We start from the raw sequence: 26,983 nt of genomic DNA on the forward strand, positions 1-26,983 counted from the left end.
AATGACGGATATGGACGTAAGTGCTGTGGGGCACTTACAGCTCTCCTCTCCAAAGGTGGGGTGAATATCGAGTGCTAAAAGGGGGCAATCAATCAGTCGTATTTATTGAGCGCTTACTGTGGTACTAAGCGCTTGGGAAGTGCAAGATGGCAACATATACAGTCCCTACCCAACAGTGGGCTCACAGTCTAAAAGGGGGAGACAGAACAAAACCAAACATACAAAATAAAATAGAGTAGATATGTACAAGTAAAATAGAGTAATAAATATGTACGGGCATATATACAGGTATACAGACCCAAGGACGTGGGTGACACAAAAGGGAGAGGGAGTCAGGGAGATGAGGGCTTAGTCAGGGAAGCCCTCTTGGAGGAGATGGGATTTTAGTTAAGGCTTTGAAGGTGGGGAGAGTGGTGATCCATCAGACATGAAAGAAGAGGGAGAAGTTGTGACTCGCCCAAGGCGTCACAGCAGACTTTATTTCCCCTGCCTCTAAACTGGCTGGCGCTTAGTCAACCTGGATGGTGGGTGGAGATCGCCCAAGGAGTTCCGTATCCCCCTCCCCAACCCCCTTTGCCTAAATTGGAAAGACCTCCTACAGGCTAATCTGGTTGGACACAGTCCCTGTCCCACACCGGGAGCTGTCTTAACCCCCATTTTACAGAAGAAGTGATCAAGGCCCAAAAGTGAAGTGACTCACCCAAGGTCACACAGCTGACAAGGTCACACCACCCCTTTTCTGCTCTCCTTCTGGACATTGGCCTGGAACTCTTCTCACACCCCACTTTAATAAATACTCATTATGTGACCTTTTGGATTAGTGTAGGTCCTACAATAATGGGGGTGTGGTGTGTTAGAAAGTTGTTGCCAGTTGAAGGCAGTGTCTTGTCCTTTGCCTCGACCTCAGATTCTCTTCCCTCTCCTGTGCCCTTCTGGACTTCAACTTAATCAATCAATCGTATTTATATTGAGCGCTTACTGTGTGCAGATCACTGTACTAAGCGCTTGGGAAGTACAAGTTGGCAACATATAGAGACAGTCCCTACCCAACAGTGGGCTCACAGTCTAGAAGGGGATTAACGTAGAGAAGCAGCATGGCCTAGTGTCAGAGGACCCGGGTTCTAATTCCGGCTCGGCCACCTAGTAAGTGCTTAGCAAATGCCGTAAAAATAAAACCTCTAGACTGTAAACTCATCTCTAGACTCACAGCGGGCAGGGAACGTGTCGACCAACTCTGTTACATTGTACTCTCCCGAGCGTCTAGTCCAGTGGTGATGGTATTAAGCGCTTACTTTGTGCTTTTAGACTGTGAGCCCACTGTTGGGTAGGGACTGTCTCTGTATGTTGCCAACTTGTACTTCCCAAGCGCTTAGTACAGTGCTCTGCACACAGTAAGCGCTCAATAAATACAATTGATGATGATGATGATGATGATGCTAAGCACTGGGGTAGATACAACATAATCAGATTGGATGCAGTTTCTGTCCCAACCAGGGCTCACAGCCTTAATCCCCATTTTACAGCTGAGGGACTGAGGGCCAGAGAAGTTGTGACCTGCCCAAGGTCACACAGCAGACAAGTGACCGAGTCAGGATTAGAATCTAGGTCTTTCTAACTCCCAGGCCTGTGCTCTCTCCACTAGATCATGTTCTGCACACGTTCAGTGCTCAATGACTTTGATCGATCGATCGATTAATTGATTACAAAACCAAAGTTCCTCTTCTCTCCCCAGCCCCACCTGCAGTGGATTGCTGGCCAGGTCATTCTGGTCGGCCTCCACTAATAAACCCAAATTTGTGAAGCATTTTGTATTTTGGGGAATTCATTCAATCGTATTTATTGAGCACTTACTGTGTGCAGAGCACTGTACTAAGCGCTTGGGAAGTACACGTTGGCAACATATAGAGACAGTCCCTACCCAACAGCGGGCTCACAGTCTAGAAGGGGGAGACAGAACAAAACAAAACATATTAACAAAATAAATATGTACAAAGGGCTTGGGAGTCAGAGGTCTTGGGTTCTAATCCCTACTCCGCCACTTGTCTGCTGTGTGACCTTGGGATAGTCACTTCGCTTCTCTGTGCCTCAGTTCCCTCAGCTGTAAAATGACACGCAAATTCGTGAAGCGTTCCATATTTTTTCTTCCTTCAAGGCCCTACTGAGAGCTCACCTCCTCCAGGAGGCCTTCCCAGACTGAGCCCCTTCCTTCCTCTCCCCCTTGCCCCCCTCTCCATCCCCCCCATCTTACCTCCTTCCCTTCCCCACAGCACCTGTATATATGTATATATGTTTGTACACATTTATTACTCTATTTTACCTGTACATATCTATTTTATTTTGTTATGTTTGGTTTTGTTCTCCATTTCCCCCTTTTAGACTGTGAGCCCACTGTTGGGTAGGGACTGTCTCTATATGTTGCCAACTTGTACTTTCCAAGCGCTTAGTCCAGTGCTCTGCACACAGTAAGCGCTCAATAAATACGATTGATTGATTGAGTGATAAAATGAGGATTAAGAGTGTGAGCCCTATGTGGGACAGGGACTGTGTCCAACCCGATTACCTTGGATCGACCCCAGCGCTTAGAACAGCAGTTGGCCAGTAGTAAGCGCTTAATAAATGCCACCGTCATTATTATTATTATTATTATCAGGCAGAAACTCCTCACCCTGGGCTTCAAGGCTGTCCATCCCCTGGCCCCCTCCTACCTCACCTCCCTTCTGTCCTTCCCCAGCCCAGCCCGCACCCTCCGCTCCTCTGCCACCGCTAATCTCCTCACCGTACCTCGTTCTCGCCTGTCCCGCCATCGACCCCCGGCCCACGTCCTCCCCCTGGCCTGGAATGCCCTCCCTCTGCCCATCCGCCAAGCTAGCTCTCTTCCTCCCTTCAAGGCCCTGCTGAGAGCTCACCTCCTCCAGGAGGCCTTCCCAGACTGAGCCCCTTCCTTCCTCTCCCCCTCGTCCCCCTCTCCATCCCCCCATCTTACATCCTTCCCTTCCCCACAGCACCTGTATATATGTATATATGGTTGCACATATTTATTACTCTATTTATTTATTTTACTTGTACGTTTCTATCCTATTTATTTTATTTTGTTGGTATGTTTGGTTCTGTTCTCTGTCTCCCCCTTTTAGACTGTGAGCCCACTGTTGGGTAGGGACTGTCTCTATGTGCTGCCAATTTGTACTTCCCAAGCGCTTAGTACAGTGCTCTGCACATAGTAAGCGCTCAATGAATACGATTGATTGATTGATTGATTGATTATTATTGTTATTGTAAGCGTGTTTGTTATTGTAGGGCTCAGCGGGAGGGCTGCGCTCGGATCGGATGGGATCGGATGGGATCGGGGCGCGGGGAGGAAGGCCCGGCCCGGATTGCCGGGGCTGGATCTGGAGCCGGAGCCTCCCGCCGCGCCCCGCCCCACAGCCCGCGCCTGGGCGGCCGGAAGAAGCGGAGCTGGATCCTACCGGAGCCGGAGCCGGGAGGCCGTCCCCGCTCGGGCCACCAGGGGGCGCGGGAGAGACGCGGGTCCGGCCGTCGTCGGGAGTCAGAGACTGCCAGAGACAGACAGAGACTGCCAGAGACAGAGATTGGCAGTCTCTGTCTCTGGCTGTCTCTGACAGTCTGTCTCTGGCAGCCTGTGGCAGTCTTTGTCAGTCTCTGGCAGTCTTGTCTCTGGCTGTCTCTGGCTGCCTGTCTCTTTCAGTCTCTCTGTGGCTGTCTCTGACAGTCTGTCTCTGCCTCTGGCAGTCTCTGTCTTTGGCAGTCTGGCTCTTTTAGTTTTTCTGTGGCTGTCTCTGACAGTCTGTCTCTGTCTCTGGCAGTCTGTCTCTGGCTGTCTGTCTCTGGCTGCCTGTCTCTTTCAGTCTCTCCCTGGCGGTCTCTGACAGTCTGTCTCTGTCTCTGGCAGTCTCCGTCTTTGGCAGTCTGTCTCTGGCAGTCTGTCTCTTTCAGTTTCTCTCTGGCTGTCTCTGAAAGTCTGTCTCTGTCTCTGGCAGTCTCTGGCTGTCTCTGGCAGTCTCTCTCTGACTGTCTCTGACAGTCTGTCTCTGTCTCTGGCAGCCTGTGGCAGTCTTTGTCAGTCTCCGGCAGTCTGTCTCTGGCTGTCTGTCTTTGGCTGTCTCTGACAGTCTGTCTCTGTCTCTGGCAGTCTCTGTCTCTGGCTGTCTGTCTCTGGCTGTCTCTTGCAGTCTCTCTGGCAGTCTCTGACAGTCTGTCTCTGTCTCTGGCAGTCTCTGTCTCTAGCAGTCTGTCTCTGGCAGTCTGTTTCTTTCAGTTTCTCTCTGGCTGTCTCTGGCAGTCTGTCTCTGGCAGTCTCTGGCTGTCTGTCTCTGGCAGTCTCTGTCTCTGGCCGTCTCTGCCTGTCTCTGGAAGTCTCTGGCAGGCTGTCCCTGGCTGTCTGTCTCTGGCTGCCTGTCTTTTGCAGTCTCTCTCTGCCTGTCTCTGACAGTCTGCCTCTACCTCTGGCAGTCTCTGTCTCTGGCTGTCTGTCTCTGACAGTCTCTGTCTCTGGCAGTCTCTGGCAGCCTGTCTCTGGCTGTCTCTGGCACCCTGTCTCTGGCTGTCTCTCTCTGGCTGTCTCTGACAGTCTGTCTCTGGCAGTCTGTCTCTGGCAGTCTCTGGCAATCTGTCTCTGGCGGTCTGTCTCTTTCAGACTGTCAGAGACAGCCAGAGAGAAGCTGAAAGAGACAGACTGCCAGAGACAGAGACTGCCAGAGACAGAGACTGCCAGAGACAGACTATCAGAGACAGCCAGAGACTGCAAGAGACAGACTGTCAGAGACAGGCAGGCAGAGAGCCGGCGAGCGCGGCGGAGAGACAGACGGGCCGGAGCGCGCAGAGTGACAGACAGTGTGGTGGGCGGGGAGAGGGGATCCTGGCTCTGTCCCCGGCCTGGCTCCGGCTCCGGCTCTTCCCTCTCTCTTTTTCCCTCCCTTTTTCCCTCCCTCCTTCCCTCCCTCCTTCCCTCCCTCCCTCCTTCCCTCTCCACGCCTCCCCTTTAACTGGAGCCCTCCCTCCCTGAGCCCGGGATTCGGTCTCCTCCTCCTCCTCCTCCTCCTGCTCCTGCTGCTGCTCCTGCTCCTGCTCCTCCTCCTCCTCCTCCTCCTGCTCTTCTTCCTCCTCCTCCTCCTCCTCCTCCTCCTCCTCCTCTCCGGCTCTCCCCGGCTCCAGCTCTCTGCCTCCCTCTCTCCCCCTGTGTCCCTCGCTGCGTCTCTCCTTTTCCTTCCCAGCCCTGGGGCTCCTTCAGGATCCCCCCCATGCCACCCCGGCCCGGGGCCCCGCTCCCCCTCCCCCGGCCCCCCCCCAGCCCCTTCTAGCCGCCACCCCCAAAAAACCTCAGGGTGCAGGCGAGCGGCGGGAAGGGGGGTCCTCTTGGGGGGGAGGGGGCGGCAGACGCCTGGGGGGCTGGGGCCTGACCCGGGGGAGTTGAGTTGGGGTGCTGGGGCAGCAAGAGGGGAGCTGAGAGGGCTTGGGGGGGTGGCGGGAGGGGGTCTGTGCCTTCAGGGGAGTCCCCCCCCCGCCGCCTGCCCCGCCCCCCCAGGACACTGGGGCGGGGGCATGGGGGTCCCGCAGCCCGGATGGGGGGGCATGAGCCTTGGGGGGCTTCTGTTGACCACCCTGGACCTGTGCCTGGTGTCGGGGCTCAGTCTGGAGCCCGTGTACTGGAATACAGCTAACAAGAGGTGGGTGGCAATTTGGGGTGGGGGGGCGGGGAGGGAGGGGAAAGGTCTCCCCGGGGGGCAGGGGCAGAGAAGGGGTTGAGTCTCTGTTTTGGGGGAGGGGGGCGTCCCGGGCCCCCTTGAAAGAGGGGGTGGGAGGGGGGCGGAGGGGAGAGGGAAAGATGGGTGTGGGGGAGGTAACGCCGAGGGGAAAGGGAGAGGGGCTGGGACGGTGGGACCCGGGGGAGGTAGAGTTTTCCGGGGGAGGGGGAGGGAGAGAAAAGAGGGATGGGGGAAATCCCAGTCGCTTTGAAATGGGGATGAAGGAAGTTAGAGAAACGGGGGAGAGGGAAGGAGAGGACTGGCGGGGGAGAGATTCTGGACAACCGGGGCCGGCGGGAGACGCCTCAAAATCCGGGAGAAACTCAAGCGGGAGGCGGGGAGAGGGGAGGTGGGGCGAAGGGAAGGGTGCGAGGAAAATGGACAGGTTGGAGCGAAGATGAAAGGGAAACAGGTGGGGGGACGGGCGGGGCGGACAGGAGGGAGTGGAGGGCAACGGTTCGGCCGGAGGGGGCTGGGCGGGGGGAGCGGGGTCAGCGGGCAACGGGTTAACCCCAGCTGGGGAGGCCGGGGAGAAAAAGTTGACGGGCTTTGGAAGGGAGAAGCGCTGGGGAGAGGGAGCCGCAAGTTTGACGGGGAGAAGGGGCCGGGAAGCAGGGGAAGACAGAGGGTAAAAGCCGGCGGGCTGGGCGGGTCGGGGTGAGCAGCAGCATCCTTGGTATTTACTGAGCGCTGACGATGGGCACAGCACTGGACTAAACGCTTGGGGGAGAGGACAAAGCCATCGAGTTGGCAGACGCCTTCCCTGCCCACAACCAGCCCTCCGGATTCGTTCACCCACTTGGCAGTCACCCGGCCCGCCCCGAGGTGAAGGGGGATTCGGGGGGTGGCAGGCTGAAGAGGGGGGCGAGCTGGAGATTGGTGGGGGATCGGGGGCGGGGTCCCCGGGCCCGGGGAGGGGTCAGGCGATCCGGACTCATCGCTAGGTGGGAATCGCTTCCACTCCCACTTCGCGAGGTGAAGAAGCGGCCACCGAAGGGGGGTTAAGAAGGATGAAAGGCCTTGGCGACAGTGACAAGAATTAATAATGATGGTCTTCGACAAGTACTGACCGTGTACTAGACGCTGGGGTAGAACCTGTGCCAGCAGGTGGGACACAGTCCCTGTCCCACATGAGGCTCACAGCCGAAGCAGGAGAGCAGGCACTGGATCCCCACTTTACAGATGAGGAGACTGAGGCCCAGCGAAGCCAAGAGGTCACGGGGCGGGCAAGTGACTTGGACTTTAACTTCCTCTCCCTGGGTGCCCAGACCTGTCCCCGGGATCACCCCCCAACTTTGTGGCCAGAGGATGCCCTTCCCCAGCCCTTCCGGGCAGGGTTCCTCCCAGTCTAGCCACACTCCTCCTTACCGCAGGGCCCGTCCCTCCCCTCCAAGTCCACTGGCATTCCCTCCCCTTGGAAGCTACCTTCCCTCCCTCCCAAATTAGCCCCCCAAAAGAGCCCTTTTGTGTCTGGTCTCTCTCTTTCAATAATGCCTGGCTGGAAGGAGCGGGGATGACCTACCCATAGATGAGAAAAAGGGTAGAGGGTCAGAGGAGACCCCAAGCAGCTGAAGAAGAGAGTTAAGCGCTCAATAAATATGCAATAAATAAGCAATCAATAAATACAATTGATGGTTAAGGGCAAGCTCCCGGTGGGCAGAGAACGTGTCTACCGACTGTATTATATTGGACTCTCCCCGAGCTCTTAGTCCAGTGCTCTCCATCAAGTGGATGGAGCCTTGGCCTGGGATCTGGGTTCTAATCCTGGCTCAGCCACCTGTCAGCTGCGTGACCTTGGGCACTTCTCTGTGCCTCGGTTCCCTCATCTGGGAAATGGGGATGAAGACTGTGAGCCCTATGTGGGACAGGGACTGTGTCCAACCGGCTTCTCTTGTCTCTATCCCAGCGCTTAGTACAGTGTCTGGCACATAGTAAGCACATAAGTGCCGTGAAAAAATCAGCGCTCAATAGATAGCATCGATTGATCGAAAGCCTCCTGTCTGATCTCCTGCCCCAGTCTAGAGAGGTCAGAGGGTGTGGTCTTCATCACACTCAGAAACTTCTTCCTTTTGTCCAACCTCCATCCTTCCTGCTGCAGAATCCAATCGAAGGAGAGGGGTTGAAAGTGCAGCCGGAGGGAGTGGCGGTAGACTTCAGGAAGAAGTTCCAGCTAAGGGGAAGAAGGGGGACGAGGAGAAGGAGAGGAGGGCAGGTGGAGGGAGCAGGCGAGGCTGAGGCAGGAGGAGAGGTGGGTGACCTGAGAATGAAAAGTCCAGGACTCCTGTCGCTCGTTGGCTGAGATGACGTTTACTCTGGAGTAGAAGTGTGAACAGGGCGCTGAGATCCTGAGGGAAATGGGAGCTGGAGGGCAGGTTGCCTGGGTCACGGAGGGGAGTTGGGGGAAGTCTAATGACATCGGGGAAACTGAGGAAAAGCCCCTACTTCCCTCAGGCGGGTCCACTGGCCAAACCCTGAATGATTCTCTCCCTCAGCTCATGATGGCAGTCCCTGTGATGTCACCAGCAGGGAGCGGTGACCTCACCCCCGGATGCCATAGAGATGGGGCTGGGAGGGGGTGAGGTCACTCGTGGGGCAGTGACATCACGGCGGTTGCCCCAGCGAAGACAGGGGTGGACCGGCTGAGCTCAGAGCTGGTTGTCATGGTGACGGCGATGAAGTCACCAGCGGGAGGTGGTCCCCCTGGCTTCAGGGAGGCGGGCTCCTTGGCAACTAGCATCCTGTTGCCATGGTAACGGCCCAGGTGATGGGGAAGGCGAGAGCCAGTGGGACGATGGGGTCGGGTGCGGAGCTGGGGCTCGGCCATCGGGCCCCGCTGTCCGACCATCCCAGCTCTCCCTCCGTCCAGCCCCCGCTCCTTTGAGGGACCCAGGTGTCCCAGGCGTCCCCCAGCTCTCTCCTACTTCGGTGGCCACTTTCCTTTCACTCAGTTCCTGAGGGCGGTGCCATCTTGGGCCTGGCTCTGTGTCTGTGTGTGTGTGTTTGATGTTGGTCGTAGGATGTGCCTCTCAGGGTGTGGGAGGCGCCCCGCGCCCCTCGGTCCATTCTCGGCCAAGCATTTGGGGGGATTCCAGGTTCTGGAGGAGAGGGCAAGGCCGGAGGGCCTTCGGGAGATGGGGGACACCAGGGAGAGACTGGAGCCGGTTCTGGCACCCCGGGAGAGGCCTATTGGGTTGGGGGGGTGGGTTACGGGGCGGGGTCCTCACCCCCAGCCACCCGCCTTCTCCCCAGGTTCCAAGCAGAGGGTGGCTACGTGATCTACCCCCAGATTGGGGACCGATTGGACTTGCTGTGCCCCCGGGCCCGGCCCCCCGGCCCCCACTCGTCCCCGGACTACGAGTTCTACAAGCTGTACCTGGTGGGGGCCGCCCAGGGCCGGCGCTGTCAGGCGCCCCCCGCCCCCAACCTGCTCCTCACCTGCGACCGCCCGGACCTGGACCTGCGCTTCACCATCAAGTTCCAGGAGTACAGCCCCAACCTCTGGGGCCATGAGTTCCGCAGCAACCAGGACTACTATATCATCGGTAGGTAGCCGGGGGGAGGTCCGGGGGTCGGAGGGCGGGCATCCAGGGGGTTGGGGATGGGGAGGTGGGGAAAGAGGGGACTCCTAGGATGGGGAGGTTGGAGCCAGGGGAGTAGTCAAGGAGAGGACTCCTGTGGGGTTGGGGAGGTGGGAGGGATGGGGAAGTGGGGAGGGCGGGGACCCTTATGGAGGTGGGAAGGCGGGGAAGGAGGGGGGTGGGGGCTCAAAGGGTGGGAACGGGGCGTTGGGGAAGGCCGGGAGTCAGATGAGGGGTGGGGAGGTAGGGCCCAGCTGAGGCATGGGGGTAGATGAGGGGAGGCTGAGGGAGTTAGAAGGGGGAGCACAGCTGAGGGAGAAGCCACAAGCTGGTGAAGGATTGCAAGTGGGCATGGCCTAACTGACAAGAACATGGGGCTGGGAGTTAGAAAGACCCAAATTCTAATCCTGACTCCATCACTTGTCCACTGCGTGGCCATCCCCGGCCCTTTGCGCCGGCAGAGAAGCAGCCTGGCGTAATGGATAGAGCATGGGCTCGGGAGTCAGAAGGTCCTGGGTTTTCTAATCCCGGCTCTGCCCCTTGTCTGCTGTGTGACCTTGGCCAAGTCACTTCACTTCTCTGTGCCCATCTGTAAAATGAGGATGAAAAGTGTGAGCCCAATGTGGGACAGGGACTGTGTCCAACCCAATTACCTATATCTACCCCAGTACTTAGTACAGTGCCTGGTACATAGTAAGCCCTTAACAAATACCACAATTATTATTATTACTTAATCTGCTCTGGGACCTTGGGCAAATCACTTCCCTGGGCTTCAGTTCCCTCTTCTGTAAAATGGGGATTCAATCCTTCTCCCTCCTATTTATTAATAATAATAATAATAATAATAATAACAGTATTTAAGTGCTTACTACATGCCAAGCACTGTTCTAAGCACTGGGGTAGATACTAGGTAATCAGATTGTCCCACATGAGGCCCACAGTTTTAAAACCCATTGTACAGATGAGGGAACTGAGGTACAGAGAAGTGAAGTGGCTTGCCCCAGGTCCTACAGCAGACAAGTGGCAGAGCTGGAATTAGGACCCACGACCTCTGACTCCCAAACCCGGGCTCCTGCCACCGAGCCACGCTGATTCTCCAAGTTTTTCAGAGCAGATTCTTCCGTTGCTTAGACTGTGAGCCCCATGGGGGACAGGGACCGTGCCCAGCTTGACTAACTGGTACCGACTCCAACGCTTAGAACAGTGCCTGGCACAGAGTAAGCGCTTAAACAAGTACCGTTATTATTAAATTAGGGAGGAGCCAGGGTAGCAGAGGAGCTAGAAGGTGGAAGGAAGGGGCTGGACTAGCCTGGGGAAGGAATGGGGGTAAGGGGTGGGGCAAGAAGCAAGATGAGGGGGTCAGAGAGAAGGGAGGGGTTGGGAACAGGGGTAGACTCGGGGATGGGCTCGGGGAGCAGAACACACAGGTTGAACCCCTCGTTGCCGGCGAAGCATCACGGCCTATCGGCAAGAGCCCGGGCTTGAGAGTCAGAGGGCATGGGTTCTAATCTCACTCTGCCTCTTGTCTGCTGTGTGACTTTGGGCATATCACTTAACTTCTCGGTGCCTCAGTTACCTCATCTATAAAGTGGGGATTAAGACTGTGAGCTCCAAGTGTGGACAGGGTCTGTGTCCAACTTGATTACCTTGAATCTACAAACAGTGCTTAGAATGGTGCTTGGCACATAGTAAGCCAGTAAGTAAGTATAAGTAAGCAAGTAAGTAAATATAATAATAATAATAATAATAATAATAATAAAGGGATCGAGTTTCGATTTAAGGAAGAGGCAGGGGATGGCTGAAGACCCTTCTCCCGTTCCACCTAGAGATAGGGGAGGGGGAGAGGGTACCCTATCCTCCTTTTTTTCACCCGTCTCCCTCCTCTCCCCGCTCACATGGAGCCCCGCTCTGCTCCTTGATTGCTGCTTCTTCCTATTGATTGGAGGAGTAACTGTGAGCAGCTAGACTGTAAGCTCCCTCTAGACCGTCAGCTCGTTGTGGGCAGGGAATGTGTCTGTTATATGTTCTATTGTCCTAGCCTAAGCGCTTAGTCCAGTGCTCTGCACACAGTAAGCACTCAAAAAATACCATTGACTGACTGAGAAAAAGTGGGTAGTGGAGGGGGAAAGGGTTAGAATGGATCACCAGGTGTATGGAAAATCATCAATTCAAACAATTCACCGTTCAAATAATCCATATGATGGATCCACTACCTCCTTGCTCCCCTACGCAAATCTGGATAAACTAAGACGTCTAGACACGGTGGGCACACACCGTGTCCGAAAATAATAACCGTGGTATTTGTTAAGTACTTATTATGTGCCAAGCAGTGGATTTAGCGCGGGGGTAGATGCATGGGGCTTACGGTCCAAGTAGGAGGGAGAACAGGCTTTTTGAATCCCCGTTTCGCAGATGAGGTGACTGAGGCACAGAGAAACGAAGTGACTGGCTCAAGGTCTCACAGTAGGTGAGTGGCGGAGCTGACATTAGGACCCAGGTCCTCTGACTTTCGGGCCCGGGCTGTAGCCACTAGACCACACTGCGTCTGTACCAACTCTGCCAACTGGGGTCTACCAACTCGGTTGTATCGTCCTCTCCCAGGCGCTTAGTACAGTGCCCCGCATGCAGTCAGTGCTCAATAAGTACCCTTGATGGATTGATTGATTTTAGACTGTGAGCCCACTGTTGTGTAGGGACTGTCTCTATATGTTGCCAATTTGTACTTCCCAAGCGCTTAGTACAGTGCTCTGCACATAGTAAGCACTCAATAAATACGATTGATGATGATGATGATGATGATGATTGACTGGCCCATCTCCAGCCACCTGTTGGATAATCTCCCTCCAGGAGGAGAACACACGGTCAAACTGGATCATTCACACTCTGGAAAAACCACAGCCCAGATCATTCACAGGTTGATAGTCTAGAGCTGATGTCTTCTATAGTCCAAATCTTCCCCATTACTGACAGTCAAGAAGAAACCACCCCTTGCAGCGTGGCTCAGTGGGAAAGAGCCCGGCCTTTGGAGTCAGCGGTCATGGGTTCAAATTCCGGCTCCACCACTTGTCAGCTGTGTGACTTTGGACAAGTCACTTCACTTCTCTGGGCCTCAGTTCCCTCATCTGTAAAATGGGGATGAAGACTGTGAGCCCCACGTGGGACAACCTCATCACCTTGTATCCTCCCAGCGCTTAGAACAGTGCTTTGCACATAGTAAGTGTTTAATAAATGCCATCATTATGTCCCCACCCTGGCTCCCACACGATGAAGGGCTGACCCTCTAGTTAATCCACAGGCTGGCTCATCTACACCCCGGGTATCAGGGGCAGGCATCTGTTTTGACGATCCACAGCCCACATAATACCCACGATGTTCAGTCCAGAGCCTAGAAAATCCCCAGATGGAATAATTCATATTCTGATCCGTCGGCTAACACTGGAGAGGTGGAGAGGTCCCGGGTGGGGGTGGAGCTCAAAGCAGGTCTTGGCATCTACGACATCAATCAATGGTATTCATTGAGCGCTTAGTGTGTGCAGAGCAATTTACTGAGTACTTGGGAGAGTTCAGTACAACAGAGTTGATAGACGTGGGCCTCGTCCAAGGAACTTACAGACCAAAAGGGGTCTCATTTTATGCTGTCGGGTCGTCTCCGACCCACCTCCATCTGCAATCGTTCTGGTAGTGGAGCCATAGAGTTTTCTTGGTAGAAATACAGAAGTGGTTTACACTTGCTTCCTTTCGCAAAGTAAACTTGAGTCTAGAAGGGGAGACAGATATTAATATAAAGAAAGAAATTATAGATACGTCGTTGGAGGTGAGGTCCTGGAGGAATCATGAGGGGACCATGAGGGGATCCATCCAATTTGTACTTCCCAAGCGCTTAGGACAGTGCTCTGCACATAGTAAGCGCTCAATAAATATGATTGATGATGATGATCAATCAATGGTATTTATCGGGTGCTTACTTTGTTCAGAGCACTGGACTAAGCTCTTGGGAGAGTCCGATACCACAGACCTGGTAGACACGTTTCCTGGTCCCTAGGAGCTTGCGGTCTAGAGTGGGGAGACAGATATTCAAGGATTTAGACATAAGTGAAGGGGGCTAAGGGTTGCGGGGCGATATCAAGTGTTTAGAGGGGACAGATCCAAGCTCAGAAGACCCACCCTTCTAGACTGTGAGCCAGCTGTTGGGTAGGGACCGTCTCTATATGTTGCCAACTTGTACTTCCCAAGCGCTTAGTACGGTGCTCCGCACACGGTAAGCGCTCAATAAATACGATTGAATGAATGAATGAATGAGAGGGAGTAGGGAAAGGAAGGCTTAGTCGGGAAAGGGCTCTTGGAGGAGTTGGGATTTTAATAAGGTGTTGAAGGTGGGGAGAGCGGTGGGCTGATGGATGTGAAGGGGGCCGGAGGAGGGAGGTGAGTGAGGGGTCGGCGGCGAGAGAGATGAGATCCAGGCACAGCGTGAAGGTTGGCATTAGAAGAGTAAAATGTGTGGGCTGGGTTGGACTAAGAGAGTAGCGAGGTGAGGTAGGAGGGGGCCTTTAAAGCCGATGGTGAGGAGTTTCTGTTGGATGCGGAGGTGGACGGGCAACTGCTGGAAGTTCTCGAGGAGTGGGGAGATGTGGACTGAACATTTTTGTGGAAAAATGATCCGGGCAGCAGAGCGAAGTATGAACTGGAGTGGGGAGAGACAGGAGGTGGAGAGGTCAGCGAAGAGACTGATGCAATAATCCAGGTGGGTTAGGATCAGTAAGGTAGCTGATTCAGTCAATCAATTTTTCCTAAACATCCAATGAATCTATCAGTGGTATCCATCGATCAATCAATTAATTGTATTGATTGAGTGCTTACTGTGTGCAGAGCACCGTACTAAGCAGTTAGGAGAGTTCAATGAAACAATATGACAGACACATTCCCTGCCCACAATGAGTTTACCGTCTAGAGGGGAAACAGACTTTAATATAAATAAATAAATTACGGATACGGACGTAAGTACTGTGGGGGCTGGGCGGGTGAGGGAACCGTGAATAAAGGTGGTGAGTAAAAATCAAGGAGTCAATCAATGGTATTTATTGAGTGCCTACTGTGTGCAGAGCACTGGACTAAGAGCTTGGGAAAGTACAACAGAATCAGCAGACACGTTCCCTTCCCACAACGAGCTTGCAATCTAGAGGTATGTATTGAGCGCTTACCGTGTGCAGAGCACTGCGGTCAGCGCTCGGGAGAGTCCAGTACAACAGAATCAGCAGACGCGTTCTCTGCCCGCAAGGAGCTTACGGTCTAAAGGTATGTATTGAGCACTTATCGTGTGCAGAGTACTGTGGTCAGCGCTCCGGAGAGTCCAATACAGAGAATCAGGAGACACAGAGAGCTTCCAGCCTAGAGGTATTTACTGGGCGCTTACCGTGTGCTGAGCATTGTCCTAAGCGCTGGGGAGAGGTCAGTTCAATAGAACTGGCAGGCGTGATTCAGGGGAGGTGGGCTGGGGCCTGGGAAGGGGGAGTAGGATAGGGAAGGAAGAAGCTGGGATGGCAGACGACTGGGTTCCTTTAGGGAGCGGGACTGGCCAGAGGGACTGTCGGTTCAGTGGGGAGCGAGTGCGATTTAATGGGAAGAGGCTGAGGGGTTGGGGAGGGTCTCGGGGCCGACAGAGGAGCTGATGATGTGGGAGTGACAGCAAGAGGGGACTTGATCTTCAGTGACAGGCGTGGAGACCCTTGGGGGCCAAGGACAGGCCGCGGAAAAACCGGGTCTTCACCCCCCTGGGTGTATGTGTGTGTCTCGGCCTTGGTCTCTCGCAGAGGAGATCTCTCTGCCTGTCCTCACCCCCTAGATGTCAGCGAGGGGCGAGGGGGTGATGGGTGGGGGGAAATCTCAGCCCCCTCCTCGCTGCCCTGGAGGGAGAGGATTCAGCCGAGTGGAGATGAGCTAGCCTGACAGCCTCCCGTCCGGGACCCCTCTCCCCATGTGTGTGTCTCGGCCTTGGTCTCTCGCAGAGGAGATCTCTCTGCCTGTCCTCACCCCCTAGATGTCAGCGAGGGGCGAGGGGGTGATGGGTGGGGGGAAATCTCAGCCCCCTCCTCGCTGCCCTGGAGGGAGAGGATTCAGCCGAGTGGAGATGAGCTAGCCTGACAGCCTCCCGTCCGGGACCCCTCTCCCCTCAGGGACCCAGGAGCCCCCCCTCCTCACTCTCCCCTCCCCCGTCCCCCCTTCCCTGCCCCCCGACCTCCTCCCTCTCTTTACAAGCCACGTCGGACGGGACCCGAGAGGGCCTGGAAAGCCTACAAGGAGGGGTCTGCCTCACCCGAGGGATGAAAGTCCTACTGCGCGTGGGACAGAGTGAGTTGGAGCTGGGGGAGGGGGTCCCCGGATTCCTGGGACCCCCAGGGGAGCAGGGGGTTCGGAGCTGGAGGGGTGGGGATGTGGGGGCAGGCTGGGCGTTAATGGCAGCATTGGGGGGATGTGCCAATTCCCCTGCTCTGCTCCCTCTCTCCCTCCCACCCTGTGTCTCCCCCGCCCAGACCCCCGAGTGGGCAACGCTCCCCGAAAACCCATCTCCGAGACCCTCGGCGAGCGGGGATCGTCTCCTGGAACGGTTCCCGGGAAAGAGAACCCGGCAGGTAGGGACCCAGGCGTCCGGGCCCCCTACCCCCCCTCCCACCCTCCAAAGCCCCCTTCTTTCCATCTCCCCACCCCCCGCGGTCCAGCTGCAGAGACAGCAGTTTGGGGCGGGGGGCGGCGGTTGTTGCGAGGAGGGAGACGGGGATGGGAGCCAAACGAGAAACAGGCTCAATTAGAGCTAATTAGTGCCGTCACTGCTTTAATTAGCACTCTGCTCGGCGTCGGGGAGGGGAGGGGAGGGAGGGGCCCGAGGCTGGGAGCTGGGAGCCCGGACACCGGGGCCCCGGGACGGGCCTCAGCCTGTAGGGGCAGAGAGTCGGGAACTGGGGTGGGGGGGGGGGGGGGGGGGCGCCCCGGGGGTCTCTTGTAGGGGCCTGGATTTGGGCTGGGGGACTCTGACGACGAACCGGGGGTCCCCGGGAGATGTGGAGAGGAGCCAGGGGTCCGGCTGGGGCCTGGATTTGGGGTGGGGGACGATGACGACGATCCGGGGGTCCCCGGGAGGAGATGTGGGGAGGAGCCAGGTGTCCGGCGTCCCAGTAAGGGAATGGGGCCTGGATTTGGGGTGGGGGACGATAACGACGATCCGGGGGTCCCTGGAGGGGAGCCAGGTGTCTGGCGTCCCAGTAAGGGAATGGGGCCTGGATTTGGGGTGGGGGACGATGACGACGATCCGGGGGTCCCCGGGAGGAGCCAGGTGCCCGGCGTCCCAGTGAGGGAATGGGGCCTGGATTTGGGGTGGGGGACGATGACGACGATCCGGGGGTCCCCGGGAGGAGATGTGGGGAGGAGCCAGGTGTCCGGCGTCCCAGTAGGGGAATGGGGCCTGGATTTGGGGTAGAGGGGACGATAACGACGATCCGGGGGTCCCTGGGAGGAGCCAGGTGTCTGGCGTCCCAGTAAGGGAATGGGGCCTGGATTTGGGGTGGGGGACGGTGACGACGATCCGGGGGTCCCTGGGGGGAGCCAGGTGCCCGGCGTCCCAGTGAGGGAATGGGGCCTGGATTTGGGGTGAGGGGGACGATGACGACAATCCGGTAAGGAGCCAGGTGTCCGGCGTCCCACTTAAGGGAATGGGGCCTGGATTTGGGGTGGGGGGGACGATGACGACGATCCGGGGGTCCCCGGGAGGAGCCAGGTGTCCGGCGTCCCAGTGAGGGAATGGGGCCTGGATTTGAGGTGGAGGGGACGATAACGACGATCCGGGGGTCCCTGGGGGGAGCCAGGTGTCCGGCGTCCCAGTGAGGGAATGGGGCCTGGATTTGGGATGGGGGACAATAACGACGATCCGGGGGTCCCCGGGAGGAGCCAGGCGCCCGGCCTCCCAGTGAGGGAATGGGGCCTGGATTTGAGGTGGAGGGGACGATAACGACGATCCGGGGGTCCCCGGGAGGAGCCAGGCGCCCGGCCTCCCAGTGAGGGAATGGGGCCTGGATTTGGGATGGGGGACGGTGACGACGATCCGGGGGTCCCCGGGAGGAGCCAGGTGTCCGGCGTCCCAATGAGGGAATGGGGCCTGGATTTGAGGTGGAGGGGACGATAACGACGATTAGGGGGTCCCCGGGAGGAGCCAGGCGCCCGGCCTCCCAGTGAGGGAATGGGGCCTGGATTTGGGGTTAGGGGGACGATAACGACGATCTGGATTGGGGGCGGTCCGGGGGTCCCGGGGAGGAGAGGCTGGGGGTGCCGGGCCCCGGTGCTCAGCGCGCGTCTCTCCCTGTCTGTGTCCCCGTGTCCCCCCCCGTGTCCCCCGTGTCCCCCCGTGTCCCCCGTGTCCCCCGTGTCCCCCCCCCCCCCCAGGTGGGCCGTCCGGGAACGTGACGGGCGGCGGTGCGGACGGCGGCGCCCTGGCGGCCCCGAGCCTGGCGGCGGTGGCGGGGGCGGCGGGGGGCGCGGCGCTGCTGCTGCTGGGGGCGGCCGGGGCGGGGGGCGCCCTGTGCTGGCGCCGGCGCCGGGCCAAGCCCTCCGAGACCCGGCACCCGGACCCGCCGCCGGCCCGGGGCTCCGGACGCGGGGGCATCGGGGGCACCATCATCGGGGGGAGCAGCATCATCGGGGGGAGCATCATCGCGGGGAGCGGCATCGGGGGGCCGGGGGCCAAGCCGGGGGGGCCGCCGCCGCCGCCGCCAACGCCGGGGGCCGCCGCCGGCCCCCGCCCCCCGGGCCCGGGGAACAACAACGGGGCGGAGCCCGGGGAGCTGGGCATCCCGCTCAGGGGCGCCGGGGACCCCCCTTTCTGCCCCCACTACGAGAAGGTGAGCGGAGATTATGGCCACCCGGTCTACATCGTCCAGGATGGGCCCCCCCAGAGCCCCGCTAACATCTACTACAAGGTATGAGGGGCCCCCGGCCCCGGCCCCCACTCCTGGATCTTCTCCCACACGAACCCCCGCCCCCCCCGCCCCCCAACTGGCTCCTGGACCCTCCTGCAGCCCCCCACCCGCTCCCAGAGCCGGCACCGGCCGCCTGGAATCTCCAGGCCCCTCTCCAGTCCAAGACACTGAAGAGGCATCAGAAGCCCCCCTGATTCTCTCCAGGTCAGGGGGGACTTTGTCTCCCCTCTCCCCACAAAGGAACCCAGAGCCTTCCCCAGACTTGACCCCGAGAACCCCTCTAACTTCCCACCCTCCCTAGAGTGACCTGGCAGCTTCCTAACCGCCCAACTTAGGGCCCTGAACTCCAGTTTTGCCCTCTCCCCATCTTCTGACTTCCTTCAAAGCCATCCCCGACTCCTCAGACTCTCTCCTGCCCCCCCTTCCCCTCTCCCAGCTCCTTCCTGACCCTCCCCTCCAATCTCCAACCCCCTCTTCACCCCACCACACACACACACACACACACACACACACACATTCCCCGGACCCCATCTCCCAGTCCACCAGGCCTCCGGTCCACCAGGCCTCCGACCCTCAACTTCCATCTTCGACTGTCCTCACGCTCCTGCTCTCCAAGCCTCTCCATCCTGTCCCAACCCCTTGCTTTGGCTCGTCCGGTTTCTCTCGGAATTCCCTGCAAACTCCCCCCAACTCGCTGGGCCTCCACGCCCGGCCGGGCCTGAGATTTTTTTGCGGGACCAGGTTGTGGAGAAACCCAGAACTCGGTGCCTGAGGAGCCATTGCTTGGAACGTTTGTGACTTCGTCCCGTCTCCGCATCTCTTGATTGTCTCTCCGTCCCCGGCCCACCCGGGGCGTCTCTTTCCGCCGGTCTTCTGGCTGGCTCTCTCCCGCTCCGCTTCCGGCCGCTTCACTCCTTTTCTCCAATTTCCTTCCCTCTAGTCCCTCTCCCTGCCCCTCTCCCCTCTTCCTCACGAGTTCGGGTGACACAACTACCCCGGCCCCTTCCCTCCCACGGCTCTGGGTTTCTCCTTTCCCTCTGACCGGAATTCGGAGGGACCCCCAAGTTGAGGCGCCCCCCACCACCACGCCCCAGCTTCTGGGGAGAGCAGAGGGGAAAGGCCTTAGCCCACTACATCCCCACATTCAACAGTTATTATTTTTTATTGAGGCGGGGCGGGAAGCTAAAGGAAGACGGCCACTGCCACAAGAAGTTGACTCGGTTTGTCCAGGTAGTGGCTTGGTCAGGGCAGGAAGTGAGTTGAGTTGAGCTGGACGGGAAGTTACCCATCTCAAGACTGAATTGGCCACCGCTGAAAGAGGAAGCGATCCACTCTTGGACAGGAAGCGGAGTGGCCCGGACGGACACGACCTCTGACAGGACAGGAAACGATTCAACTGGAACAGGAAGTGCCTTTAAGCCAGAAAAGAAAGTGATCCTTTTGGGACTGGAAGTGATGTGGCTGGGACGGGAAGTGGGAGAGCCTTGGAGGATGGTCCTTCTCTAGGGGAGGTGAGGGTGGGATTTCAGGTGTCGGGAGGAAATCAAGGGCTGGCTAATTGGAACCAAGACGGGAAGGAGCCGAGGGCTGAAAAGTCGGATTCCCTCCACGAAGGCCCCGGGGTGTAGACAATGGTGTTGGCCTTCCCCACCGCCATCTTTCCATCAGCCCCCTTCCATCTTCCATGGCAACCCCGGTCACCCCCCCGCGATAGTCTCCGTTTTTTCTCTTTTCCCCAACCCTTCCCGTGCCTCCATATCTGCTGAACTATCCCTTATTTCATTGCCTCGTTCCATTTCTCCTGGAAACATCCGTCGGGACGGGGGAAGGGGGAACGGCGCAAAACTTCTGCACAGAAGTCGCCTTCTGCCGTGGAGGGCGAATGCGACCGGTGCCCCTCTCCGGCCCCCAAACCGGGGGCTTCCCTGGCTACCAGCTCCAGAGAAGGGGGGAGTAGCCCCCTCCGACGACAAAACCCCACCCCATGAGGCCACTGGAATGAACTTTCTGGCAACAGGATAGCTGCCGAATCACTCCCCTCTCCCACTCCCAACCTCAACTGTGTTCTCTCTCCCCCTTCCTCTTGAGAAGTCACCAGGGCTGTGCCTTAGCAACGAAAAAAAAACCCACCCCCCCCAGCAACCGGTTAGGGCCAGAATGGGCCCAAGAGCCAACTTTGGTGGCCCTCAAGCTGAGCCATCAGCTGAGGCTTAGGTTGGGGAGTGGAGAGGCCCCTTCTGACCCACTCCGCCCTTCCCACCCCTCCTAGAATACAGCTCCATCCTGTCATAGCTGTCCCCACTACCCACCCTCTCTCTCCCTCTCCCTACTGGACTCAACTCCACTCCATCAGGAGCTCCTTAGTGATCCTCGCGGCCTCCCTTAGCAACCAAAGAGGCCGCCCTAGCCACGTCCCTCCTGCCCCCAGTGCCCCTTCTGGTTTTTGTGCCCCTTTTCCCCCTCCCCTAGAGGAAACGGGAATTTGGAGAGGGAGGGGGATCTGTTTGGGGTCGTGTTGATGCTAGTTTTGCTGTAAAGGGAAATGAAAAAAAAAAAACAAAAAAACACAGAATAAAAAAAAAAAACCAGAAAAGAAACCTGAGGTGGAAAATTGGTGACTCGGCAACAGGTTGTAGAGGAGAAGTTAGGGGTCAGAGCATCCCCTAAGCTGAATGGAGAAAAAGCTAAAATGCTGGTCCTGACGAAGGAGGTGGTTCTCGGGTCCAGTGCGTGTGTCGGGGCTGGGGGGGAGGCGGATGAAAGAAAATTTGGGGGGTTTGTGGGGGAGGTCGGGGTCGGGGGCAGGCAGGGGAGGAGGGAAATTGCTGGTGGTCATGGCAGGATGGGTGGGGAGATGAACAGAGCTGGTCTGGGCGTTCTCTGCGATCGGAAAATTGCCCAGGCCCCAGTTCCCCGGGTGAGTGGAACACATTGCGGCAGGAGACCACAAGAATCAACCTCAGGGAGGACTTCCCGCTGCAGGGAAGTGAGGAGAGAAGCAGCATGGCCTAGTGGAAAGAACCTGGGTGTCGGAGGACCCGGGTGGTAATCCCGCCTCCGCCACTTGTCTGCTGGGTGACCTCTGAACTTCTCCCTGCCTCAGTTCCCTCCCCTGTCAAATGGGGATTAAGACTGTGAGCCCCATGGGCTGGGTCCAATCTGATGAGCTTGTATCTATCCCAGCAACTAGTACACTCCCTGGCATGAACAGTGCTTAGCACATAGTAAGCACTCAACAAATACCATTCTAATCCCAGCTCCGCCACTTGTCAGCTTAGTGACTTTGGGCAAATCACTTAATTCTCCACGCCTCAGTTACCTCATCTGCAAAATGGGGATTAAGACTGTGAACCCCACGTGGGACAACCTGATTACTTGTATCTACCCCAGCGCTTAGAACAATGTTTGGCATATAGTAAGCGCTTAACAAGTACCATCATTATTATTATTATAATTATTATTAACAAATACCACTAAAAAAGAGCCAGATTGGGATGCCTCCTTTCCCAAACTCCTGTTGGCACGGACCGGGTAAAATAGAAAAGCGAAAGACCCGACGGCTCTAGGACGGCCCGGTCAGCTCTGGCGACAAGAGGGAGAGTGAGAATTCTGGTTCCTCAAAGAGCGAAAAATTGCAAAACCCCTGATCCAGAGTCAAGTGATGTGAGATCTGAGTGGAAGAAGCCGTGGGTCCCATCCTCCAGGCATCAGTTCCACTCCCAGATGCTCCTGCTCCCTTTTTGTGGGGAATTCGGGATCCAGACCTCTCTGGGATTCAGATGTCTTTAGGGGCTGGTGTCTCTGGGATCCAGGTGTCTTTGAGGTCCTGCATCTCTGGGATCCAGGTGTTTCTAAGTCCAGTCATCTCTGGGATCCAGGTGTCTCTGGGATCCAGCATCTCTGGAATCCAGGTGTCTCTGGGATCCAGGCCTCTCTGGGGTCCGACATCTCTGGAATCCAGGTGTCTCTGGGTCCAGGTTTCTCTGGGATCTGAGTGTCTCTGAGATCCAGGCATCTCTTGGGATACAGGTGTCTCTGAGTCTGGAATCTAGGAGGCTCTCGGGATCCGGGTGTCTCTGGGATCCAGACCTACACAGTTTCAGTTCCAATCCACTCCTGGAGGAACTACCGGGTTGAGGACTGAGGGTGGGAGAGGAGAGGGAGAAAGCAGAAGGGAAGGGCTGGGGGGGCTCTCTGAGGATGGTGGAGGGGCTGGGGGTGGCAGCAGGGAACTCATGACCTCCGGGCAGATGGGAGGCGGCCAGAGAGGCCCCTTAAGGGCAGAGAGAGGAGGGGGAGGGCAGGGGTCAGGGCCCCACCGGACAGGCTCTAGTGATGCCCGGGAAGGCAGCTATTGTGGGGTAGACAATGGGGCGGGGGGGCTGGGAAGCAGGATTCCTGGGTCCCTGAACGGAGTGGGGACCCAAGAGGGAGAAGACTCAGAGGCTGAGGGTCAGGGGAGACCTCCCTAAGTCAAGCGAGGCTTGGAGCGGATAAATCGGGATGGGGTGGTGTGGGGGGTGAGTGGGTGGGTGGTGCCCATTCGCCTGACTCCGGGTCCTTGGCTCTTCAGAGGCAGAGTGGGGCGTCCTGCCCCCTACTGGGGGGGTCAGTTGTCATGGTGACAGCCCCCTCTTCCCAAACACACACACACACTCACACACACACACTCACACACTCACACACACACCTCCCGCTCTGATGGAGATGGGACCCGCCCCATCGCTGGCTATCAGCCCTGGTGACTTGGCAACCATCGCCACAGCAACCGGTCGCCCAGCAACAGGCTCGCTGAGGAGGGGAGGGGCCCTGGGGTGAGGGGATGAGGGGAAGGGGAACTGCTGGACCTCTCTGGCCCCCACCTTCTGGACTCCCCCAATGTGTCCACATCTGTGGAACGCAGGGGACTACGAAGACGGCCGGACGCTGCTAGGGATGGGGAGAAATGGGAGTGGGGTGGGAGAAAAGGGCAGATGGGACCCCCAAACCGAGGGAGAACCACATCCCAACCCTTTGGGGACCGCCCCTCTCTCTCTCTCTCTTTCTCTCTCTCTCTCACACACACACACACACACGTACACTCAGAGACAAACACCCCACAGAAACAACATCACCTTTATAAAACCCACACAAATCTTCCCATAGCCCAACCAACCCCTTGGTTGGGACGTATTGATCCGCCTCCCCCATTCAGTCAACCCATCGATCGACTGCATTTATTGAGCGCTTCCTCCGTGCAGAACACTCAGGTCTTCTAGACTGTCAGCTCGTTGTGGGCACAGAACCTGTCTGCTGTTGCAGTGTACTCTCTCAAGCGCTTAGTACAGTACTAAGCGCTAGATAAATGCATTGGGAGTGCACAATCCAGTAAATATACACGACACGTGCCCTCAAGGAGCTTATAACTCTCACGGGGGGAGGTCTCATAGATTCCACCCAACTGCAGACACTCTCTCTCCCATCAGGGCCCCCCAACCCAAGGTATGAAGAGGATGTAGGGGTCAGAGTGTCCCCCAGGACTCTCCGAATCCTGGGACCCATTCATCCTATCTCTCTACCCATTTTTCCCCACCTTCAAAGCCAATGTGCTTTTAAAAACACATCTCCTCCAAGAGGCCTTCCCAGACTAAGCCCTGATTTTCCCCTCTCCCACTCCCTTCTGCATCACCTTTGCACTTGGATTTGAACCCTTTAAGTACCCCACCCTCAGCCGCACAGCACTTATGTCCCTACTCGTTTATTTATTTATTCATATTAATGCCTGTCTCCCTCACTAGACTGTGAGCTCTTTGCGGGCAGGAAACGTGTCTACCATCTCTGTTGTATTGCACCCTCCTAAGCGCTCAGTCTAGTGCTCTATACAATTGAGCGCTCAATAAATACAATGGATTGATCGACCGATCCTGTCTCCAACTGGGTCTGGTCATCTGGAGAATTACGGAACTGGATCAGATTCTCTGTGTCTAGTGTAGTGTGTGATTGTGTGTGTGTGTGTGTGTGTGTGTGTATGTGTGTGTTTGGGGGGGAGAGGGAACAAGATTTAGCCTGGAGGAGAGTAGTGGGCCGTAGGAGGGGGTTTGAAGAAGATTTTCTTTAGTAAGATGACCCTCTATTAGCAAAGCCACAGAAGGACTATTACTATTACTACTACTGCTACTAGTAATGGTATTTGTTAAACACTTACTCTGTGCTAAACACCATTCTAAGCACTGGGGTAGGTACAAATTTATCAAGTCAGACAAAGTCCCTGTCCCACATGGGGCTCACAGTCTAAGTATGAGGGAGAACAGGGACTGAAACAGAAAGTGGGAGGGGAGCGTGTGCATTGGCGGCAGTGGGAAAGATCCATTCATTCAATCGTATTTATTGAGCGCTTACTGTGTGCAGAGTACTGCACTAAGCGCTTGGAAAGTACAATTCGGCAACAGAGACAGTCCCTACCCAACAACGGACTCAGGAGCCGGACGTCTGGGTCCCTGGTGGGAGCTGGGACTGAAGAATGGGGAGGAGGGTGATGGAGAGATGGGGAGGAGGGTAGTGGGAAGACGGAGAGGAGGATGCCTGGTGATGATGATGATGATGATGATGGCATTTATTAAGCGCTTACTATGTGCAAAGCACTGTTCTAAATGCTGGGGAGGTTACAAGGTGATCAGTCAGGTTGTCCCACGGGGAGCTCACAGTCTTCATCCCCATTTTACAGATGAGGTCACTGAGGCCCAGAGAAGTGAAGTGACTTGCCCAAAGTCACACAGCTGACCATTGGTGGAGCCGGGCTTTGAACCCATGACCTCTGACTCCAAATAATAATAATAATGATGGCATTTATTAAGCGCTTACTATGTGCAAAGCACAGTTCTAAGCGCTGGGGAGGTTACAAGGTGATCAGGTTGTCCCATGGGGGGCTCACAGTCTTCATCCCCATTTTACAGATGAGGGAACTGAGGCCCAGAGAAGTGAAGTGACTTGCCCAAAGTCACACAGCTGACCATTGGCGGAGCCGGGCTTTGAACCCATGACCTCTGACTCCAAAGCCCGGGCTTTTTCCATTGGGCCACGCGGCTTCTCACCTGGTTGGCTTGTACATACCTATTCTATTTATTTGATTTTGTTAATATGTTTGGTTCCGTCCTCTGTCTCCCCCTTCTAGACTGTGAGCCCACTGTCGGGTAGGGACCGTCTCTCGATGTTGCCAACTTGGACTTCCCAAGCGCTTAGTCCAGTGCTCTGCACACAGTAAGCGCTCAATAAATCCGATTGATTGATTGATTGATTGAAGAGGTAGAGGACGGTAGGGATGGGGGGCGAGAGATGTGGAGTGTCAAGGTGGGAAAGGGTTTTGGGTGGGGGCGGCGAGGGGTGAGGGTGGGCGCTTCGAGCTGCTAATTAAACCCGAGTGGAAAGGTGTGAACAGGCGAGGGGGGCTGCGGGGAGGACGGGCGCCCGGACGCCTGGGGCCCCACGAGGTCTTCCCCACCACTCCCCAGCCTCCGAACTCCCTCCCGTCCCCGGCGGGTCCCGTTTCCCCAGCAGCCGCCTGGATTGGGGAGGGGTCCCCGGGGGGCGGGGGGCTTCTGTGTGCTCGGCAAACAGGGAGGGCCGCCGCCTCAGTCGCTCCCCATTCATCACCGTCCGGGGAAACATCCCCTCGTTCCCACAGCCCCGAGGGGCTGGGGAGGGGTCGTGGGAGGATGGGGGGACGGGAGGGACGGGCAGCAGGCCTGGCCCCGTGGGAGGACGTGGGAGAGAGCCAGGAGCCGGACGCCTGGGTCCCTGGTGGGAGCCGGACTGAAGGATGGGGAGGGGGGCGGCCTGGTTACCCGGGAGGCGCCCCCCCACCCCCAGCAGTGTGTCCCCCCCCACCCCCCTGACCATCCTTGGGCCTGCAGATGAATCAGCCGGGCCAGGCCCCAGCCCATCCTGGGGAGCCACGGCTACAAATCAAAGTCCCCCGACTTTGGCCCAATTCTCTCTCCCCCCTCCTCGATTTCTAGGACCCCAACCCCTTCCTCTCCCCCCCCCTCCAAGAGGACCCCAGCCCCCTCCACTCCCAGCCCATCCCAGGGCATCCTGCATCCTCCCCCTCGCCCACCCTCCTCAGTTCTCCTCAGGGACCCAGGCGTCCTGCCCGTTCCCACTTTACCATAACAACCGCTCTCCCCGAGCTGCTCTGGACTTTAATATCATTTCATTAAATCAGCGAGTCTCAGAGGTGTGGTGGGAGGGCGATGGTGGGGTTGACAAAAGGCTGGAGGAGGGGGATCGGGGAGGGGGGTGTTGGGGGGGCCCCCTCTCTCTTCTCCGGGGAGACGGTTCTGAGAAATCAAATATTGACAGTGAGGAAAGAGCTTATTAAATGTGAGGGGTGGGTAGTTGGGGGGATGGCTGGGTGCCTGGGTCTCAGAGGGGGGTGACTTTGTGGGGGGGATCCCGCCTGTATCCCCGAGGGAAGGGGGGATGGAGAAGGAGCCCAGGGCTTTTTGGTGCCTTCTGGGGACCCCCCTCTCACCTGTCAGGCCGGGCCCCCTGGGATCCAGCCCCCCGCCCCCCCCATCAATCAATCAATCGTATTTATTGAGCGCTTACTGTGTGCAGAGCACTGGACTAAGCGCTTGGGAAGTACAAGTTGGCAACATATAGAGACAGTCCCTACCCAACAGTGGGCCCCCAGCCTCGGATCTCCTCT

General features: G+C 57.1%; 1 protein-coding gene and 1 long non-coding RNA gene across 2 annotated transcripts; one reads left to right on the plus strand and one right to left on the minus strand.

Annotated features, from left to right (window-relative positions):
- The first annotated feature begins 5,556 nt into the window (after positions 1-5,556).
- Positions 5,557-18,303, plus strand: EFNB3 (ephrin B3). The gene is made up of 6 exons (XM_038768992.1): positions 5,557-5,681; positions 9,009-9,301; positions 15,590-15,682; positions 15,865-15,963; positions 17,765-18,027; positions 18,145-18,303. The coding sequence occupies exons 1-6, from the start codon at positions 5,557-5,559 to the stop codon at positions 18,301-18,303; spliced, it is 1,032 nt and encodes a 343-aa protein (XP_038624920.1).
- A 1,137-nt stretch (positions 18,304-19,440) lies between these two features.
- Positions 19,441-22,186, minus strand: LOC119947346. The gene is made up of 2 exons (XR_005456482.1): positions 22,062-22,186; positions 19,441-19,709 (listed from the first exon to the last, which is right to left on the minus strand). It is a non-coding gene; the product is annotated as an uncharacterized LOC119947346 (long non-coding RNA).
- Positions 22,187-26,983: the final 4,797 nt, after the last annotated feature.

Source organism: Tachyglossus aculeatus, chromosome Y4 (assembly GCF_015852505.1).
Source record: "Tachyglossus aculeatus isolate mTacAcu1 chromosome Y4, mTacAcu1.pri, whole genome shotgun sequence".
Classification (NCBI taxonomy): domain Eukaryota; kingdom Metazoa; phylum Chordata; class Mammalia; order Monotremata; family Tachyglossidae; genus Tachyglossus; species Tachyglossus aculeatus.

What these genes read in the sequence shown, in the direction of transcription:
- EFNB3 (XM_038768992.1), top strand. Translation starts at nt 5,557, where the DNA reads ATGGGGGTCCCGCAGCCCGGATGGGGGGGCATGAGCCTTGGGGGGCTT. An exon ending in TGGAATACAGCTAACAAGAG is followed by an intron (nt 5,682 to 9,008) that starts GTGGGTGGCAAT and finishes CCTTCTCCCCAG; the next exon opens with GTTCCAAGCAGAGGGTGGCT. An exon ending in CCTACTGCGCGTGGGACAGA is followed by an intron (nt 15,683 to 15,864) that starts GTGAGTTGGAGC and finishes TCCCCCGCCCAG; the next exon opens with ACCCCCGAGTGGGCAACGCT.